Genomic DNA, 5962 nt, shown 5'->3' with positions numbered 1-5962 from the left:
TCAGGACCCGCCTCTTCACTTTGCCTTCAACGTTGTTGATTTCTAGAATCCTACAGCATGCCAGCTCCGTTGTTAGAGAAAAAATGGAGCCCACTGTGTGACCCACCCAATCCAAATGCAAACCCAAACTTAAACCCACTACGGGAGAGCCACGAAGAAAAGTACGCGGTTGAAACGCGTTTTATAAAATTAGAAGCAAATAAGTAAACCGATCCTAACCCTTCAATTTCAACTCTTCAACGTGTCATTAGATGCTAAAATCTCATGTTCGATTGTTCCCGTCTTTCTTCATTCCTGGAAAGACTATATATAATAATGATATGGATTGAGTTTCTCATTCCATTTTTTCTCTTCTTCTTCTTCTTCTTTTTCCTTTTATGTTTAACTCACTGAGTTGCAAAGAATTAATGGGTAAAATTTTTGCACTACTCGTCTTCATCCTTTCCTTGAGCTGTGCAGTTGCTCTTGCTGAAATGGATATTTATGTGGGCGGATCTAAAGGTTGGAGTCCGGAATCCGATGTTTCAGCTTGGGCAAAGTCCGTTAAGCCTCGCGTGGGAGACACTCTCGGTAAGCAGTAATCTATCATCTTCTCGTCATGAACCGCCGCCGCACAACCATAACGCAGCACAAGATTTAAAATTTTATGTTGAAATTCTAATATTTTACTTTTGTTTCATAATTATATTATTGGGGCAGTGTTCAGATACACGACGGAGTACGATGTGCAAGAAGCATCCCAACTGTTATACAGAACTTGTAATACAAATTTAAAGCCAAATCAAGTATACAACGATGGCTACACCGTCATCGAGCTGACTCAGCCCGGCGACCTTTACTACATTTCCGGCAATCACTGCAAAGACCTCCGGCTCTACATCCAGGTTGACCCCTAACACGTGGCTAGCTATCCATATATGTATTTGGTTAATTATATATATATATATATAATCTGTCTTTCTGAACCTGATGGTGAGTGTTTGACTTGAGACACGAGAGTGGCGGCTTTGGTTTTCCTGAATTATGTTGGATTGCATTTTGAGTTGAGATGTTTCATATGTATTTATGGTTGCTTACAAAATACAACATACAGGAAGTAATATCCATCAGAGCCAACCTGATCAGGCAAAAGGGTTGACTATACTACAAATATAATATTAACACATAATAATCTTTTATCAATTGGTCAAATTTCACAACCACATTTATGTTAATAGTACAGTCAAAATTAGCCGCCAAATTTTGTCAATCGAAACAAACAAAATTTTGACTATCACATTGTGTGCGGCACCCCATTTATCTAGCCTTTACATCAGATTTTAATTTTCTTTTAAATATGTTTATAGGCAAAATGACATGCACCCACCCACCCATAGTTTATTGTAAATATAATTTGGTATCAAAAAGTTTGGATATAACAAACACCTAATTTCTGTTAATATTTGTCCGTTAAATTAAATTGTAAAAGGGTAAGATAGTAAATTTAAAAACATATAAGGGGTGATTATGTCATTTCAGCCCTTTCTTCTGCAGTTAAAACCACCTTTCTTCTTCAAAGCCGCCGCCGCCACCGTTCTTGCCGGCTTTTTTTCTTTTTTCCTTTACCTTTTCAGTTGATCTCACCTCCCACCACCATCCTCCTCCATCCCCATCCAAAATTGACCCATTTTTTTCCGGAATTTTCTCTTTCCCCCGACACATCTTCACCCTAGCGATAGCCGGATCAAGCCAGAACTCACTCCCATCTGAAGCCCCACATCACCTTCTCCAAAACCCATGTCCCTCTCACCCCGATTTACCCGGCCATTTCCCTGCTTGTGTGATTGTGTTTGTTATTGTTGTTGGGTTTGTTCATGGCAAGAGTTCAAATTTAGTGCCAATTTTCACCTTTCAGTGCAATTGGGTTTTTTGAAGCTGCAGCTGTAGTTTATTGATCTTATACTGGTTTTGACATGCTGGCAACTATGGCTGAAGAGACTAAGCGTCCTGCAAGGGATATACCGATTGGTTTGGTTGGTTCAATGTCTATGATTACTGTGACTTATTGTTTGATGGCTTTGGCATTGACCATGGTGGTAAAGTATACCCAAATTGATATAAATGCTGCATACTCAGTTGCTTTTGAACAAATTGGCATGAAATGGTCTAAGTATTTGGTGAGTGTTTCCCCGGCCATTTCCCTGCAGCCGACCAAAAATTTTCTGGTTTTGAAAACGTCCAGCCTTGTTTGCTTTTTTTTTCAGGTTGAATATAAAATTATCACACTACCCTTCAGCTAACAAAATTCACTAATAGAAACTAACGAAAAGTGAGTATTTGTCATTTATACACTTTCTAGCTATCAAATTATCTTTACGGTAAACTATGCTACCTGCATGTCGTTCAGCCTATGTTTATATCTAAAATGCATGAGCTTGGAAATGTCTAAAGGTCAATGGGATAATAATATTTTATTTAAGAATTTATAAGAAATAAAACAAAATGGATTATTAATTAGTGATGTCAGAGGTAATCATGGAGTTTGGTAGATTAAATGAGGAAAGAGAATGATAGAGTGTTGACGTAATTGAAATGATAGGTGATAGGAGGGTTCTATTTGTAATTTTCTTTTAAATTAATCGGCCAGTTTTGCGAAGAAAAGGACGAAAATATGAGGTTTAATGCGAAAGAAATCAGAAAGAATGAGGACTACAGGGTGATATAAATATATTGGGCTTGAATGTTTAAACCTCATTCATCACGTGTGAGAGTAGACGGAAAAGAAAGGATGTGACATAACATACTCAATGAGACAAAATCTATGACATGCTTTAAATTATTGCATATTTCTAGGATCAAACCCATAATTCAGTTGGATGAATAGAACTAGGTCATTAACTAGATTTCATCTACTCAACTAAAATAATTGAATAACCATTTGGCTAAGCTTTGCGTTAACCCCAATTGATAATATAACACGCCACACCGCCACTAGACTGCCAAACGTAAGGCTAGAGATTCAAAGGAAAAAGAGAATCGTAGAAAAATGTATTATACTAATTGTTATGCTTAAAAAGTTGGGATCCATTCTTGTCAACAAGAGTCAATCAAGATTTAGAAAGGTTTTGTATCGTATTAGTGTTGCCACATTGTATAGTAAAGAAAAATATATGGTTCTTGTCAGTACAGTAAGTGAATATCAAACTTGCAAATAGCTAGAGATTATCCACCTGTCCAAGCCCTACGCAATTTGAAGATATTTATTGTTTAGATAACCAATGGGATGCAAAGAAAGATTTGTACGGCATCTACCCACTTGCAGACTCATAATCATTATCTTACACTTTCCTACTACAAATAGAGGGCACCCCTCTCATTTATGAGATTAATTGATCTTAGTCTAAAACAGCTTACATACTTTCTCTCTCTCTCTCTCTATATCCCCTCTAGATTGTAACTCAGTTCGTCACACGCAACCTGATTTCACCCATCTATTAATGCAATAGCAGTGGACATAGGATTCGCTTTTGAGCATCCGAACCACTTTAAATATTGCTTTCTATTCATTGTCTCATTTCATGTTTCCTTATCACGTGTGATTTCTAAGTTCGCTTAGCACTTTACAGTCATTAGTGTTAAAATCAAGCATCAACACTAATTAAAAAGAAAATTGTTTTTGTTTATATAAAGATTTATGTGCCCAATATATATTCTTATTAGTGCTAAGGTAACGAAGGATAACATTGTCACCTCTCTAAGTTTAAGATTTAAGTGCCCCAGGCTCCGTTTGGTTCACATTTTTGGGAAATTTTTTTTGAAAAAAGTTAAAAAAAAAAGTTAAATTGGGCGGGTATTACGATGTAGGATTTATAAATTAATAAAATACCCCCTAAATTTGTTTTTTTACAAAACACCCTCATAATAAAACATTAAAAGTTAACAAAAATACCCCCAACCCACCCATCAAATACGGACAGCCAGCCATACCACCGGAGGGTGGCTGGAGTCTCCGTATCGGCGCACGACCGGCTAATCGACGCACTAGCGGCAAGATCCAGCCGGTAGTGTGCCATCCTACCAGATTCCAGCCAACTTCCGGCAGTGGTGGCCAGAATCTGGTATAATGTGGGTTTAGGGGTGTTTTTATAATTTGGAAAAAAATATTTAGGGATATTTAATTAAATTAACAGATTTAGGAGGTTTAAAAAAAGTTAAATAATATTTGATAATATTGTGAGTTTTTTGGTATTTTACTGTTTAACTTTTTTGGGAATACTAATAATAGTATTCCCAAAAACCAACCAAGCGGAGCCCAAGTTTTTTTTTTTTTTTTTTCTCATGTTGTACCTTTTTAATTGGAATATTAATCATATCAAATGACATTTATACCCTTGAGCTCTTTTTTAATAGAATTTGTTATGTTATTTGCTAGTGTTGAAGATATCTCTCATAAATAGTAAATAAAGCATGGATAATTAAAAAAAAAAAAAGTAATCCACAGTACCGCAAAGCGGTAAATTTACAAGGCGTCATTTCGTCTTGTATTAATTACAGTCCTATTGCAATTTTAGTTCAGTTCAGTCCTTCTTAGTTTAAATACTTTTCATTGTAGTCCTACTTGTGATATGGCCCATATATATTCGATCTTTGATCTGTTCTAATAAACATAACAGTCAATGAACAAGTTATTAGCTAGCCTTAATAAGAGTTCAAACTGGTATCATCTGATACATTGCACCCTACAAAATTGAATGATCCAAACTATGATCAGTTTCAATTCATGAAATCACAATTTTAAGGTGGCATAGGAAGTCTCAATTGTATATATTTTTCTGCGTAATTCTCTTCATTTGGCTACCGGGAAAAATATAAAGAAAATCTACGATTTTTGTGTTGTAAATAAAATATTAAGTGGAAGATACCTAGATTACGTTTTTCCCTTATTTAATTTCTAGCTACTTATGCTACTGATTCATGTAATTATAAAATCATATTGTTAGCCTAACTTTCTCTGGGGTAATAATTTATGAAATTCTTATGCATGTATATTTGTTGATTATTATTCATCAAACCCACTCCTACAAAGTCCAATCATCTCTCAACTCGGGTTAAGTGTGCTATTAACTAACGATGTTTAAAGTATAAATGAAATCAACTAATATTATCATTACAAGATGATTATTGATACTAATCTTGACACCATTTGAGCTTCAAAGCTAGGATCTCAATTACATACAACCGAATTACTCCATGATTGAACCATTCAAGTTACATCCTAACCAAGCACTCATCAAAGCTATTGCCATGCCATCAAACACCACCACAACTCCTATGAGCTACAGATGCAGGAGCTAAGAGAATCCTTCATTTATTAGCTGATATAAAATTTTGACAAATAATCTTTGACTACTATATCTCTTTCGGTGATCTCAACGGTTGCTCTTGAATTAAGGCCCAAGGCCCAACTTCTATTTTAACTTGGGTTTCGGTAACGATCTCATCTGCCCATCTACTAAAACGGGTCAATGACGCCCCTAGTGGCTGATTAAATGCAATTGAATATTAGGTTTGAAATATTATATTATATTTATTCGATATTATGTTATAAAGTTTTTTCTTCTTAAAGCCACACAATCTATTGATCACAGCAGGCCAAAACATATACTAAATTTCAGTTTATAATCAAATTAATTGCTATAAGAATATAATTAAAAAAGAAATACGAGAAAATTCTATCACCTCCCCTTGAAGAACTGATTCTCCCACCCCTCCTACGAATTCCGATCACCTCTCAAACTCATCTCCGGTTTGAAGTAAAATCTAATTGATACCCGTAAACAAATCCGCCTTTAAAAGCAAGCACACCAAAATCTGGATGCTTAACTCAAATAATAATAAATGGATTAAGTATGCTTCTAACAGATTAAACAGATTTAATATGAGTAATACTAGTCTTACAAAGAGTCATACAAAGAGTCAAATT

The 5962-nt window shown here is 35.3% G+C and overlaps 1 protein-coding gene across 1 annotated transcript; it reads left to right on the top strand.

Annotated features, from left to right (window-relative positions):
* Window positions 1-318: 318 nt before the first annotated feature.
* Window positions 319-942, top strand: LOC116110601 (early nodulin-55-2-like). The gene is made up of 2 exons (XM_031396806.1): window positions 319-570; window positions 700-942. Exons 1-2 carry the CDS (start codon window positions 378-380, stop codon window positions 894-896), a joined length of 390 nt encoding a protein of 129 aa, XP_031252666.1. The 5' UTR covers window positions 319-377; the 3' UTR covers window positions 897-942.
* The last annotated feature ends 5020 nt before the right edge of the window (window positions 943-5962 follow it).

This window comes from Pistacia vera, unplaced genomic scaffold (assembly GCF_008641045.1).
Source record: "Pistacia vera cultivar Batoury unplaced genomic scaffold, PisVer_v2 Contig608, whole genome shotgun sequence".
In the NCBI taxonomy this organism is placed as follows: domain Eukaryota; kingdom Viridiplantae; phylum Streptophyta; class Magnoliopsida; order Sapindales; family Anacardiaceae; genus Pistacia; species Pistacia vera.
Note: the sequence above shows the minus strand (reverse complement) of the source record. Positions and strands in the feature narration are given on the sequence as shown.

What these genes read in the sequence shown, in the direction of transcription:
- LOC116110601 (XM_031396806.1), top strand. Translation starts at nt 378, where the DNA reads ATGTTTAACTCACTGAGTTGCAAAGAATTAATGGGTAAAATTTTTGCA. An exon ending in TCGCGTGGGAGACACTCTCG is followed by an intron (nt 571 to 699) that starts GTAAGCAGTAAT and finishes TTATTGGGGCAG; the next exon opens with TGTTCAGATACACGACGGAG.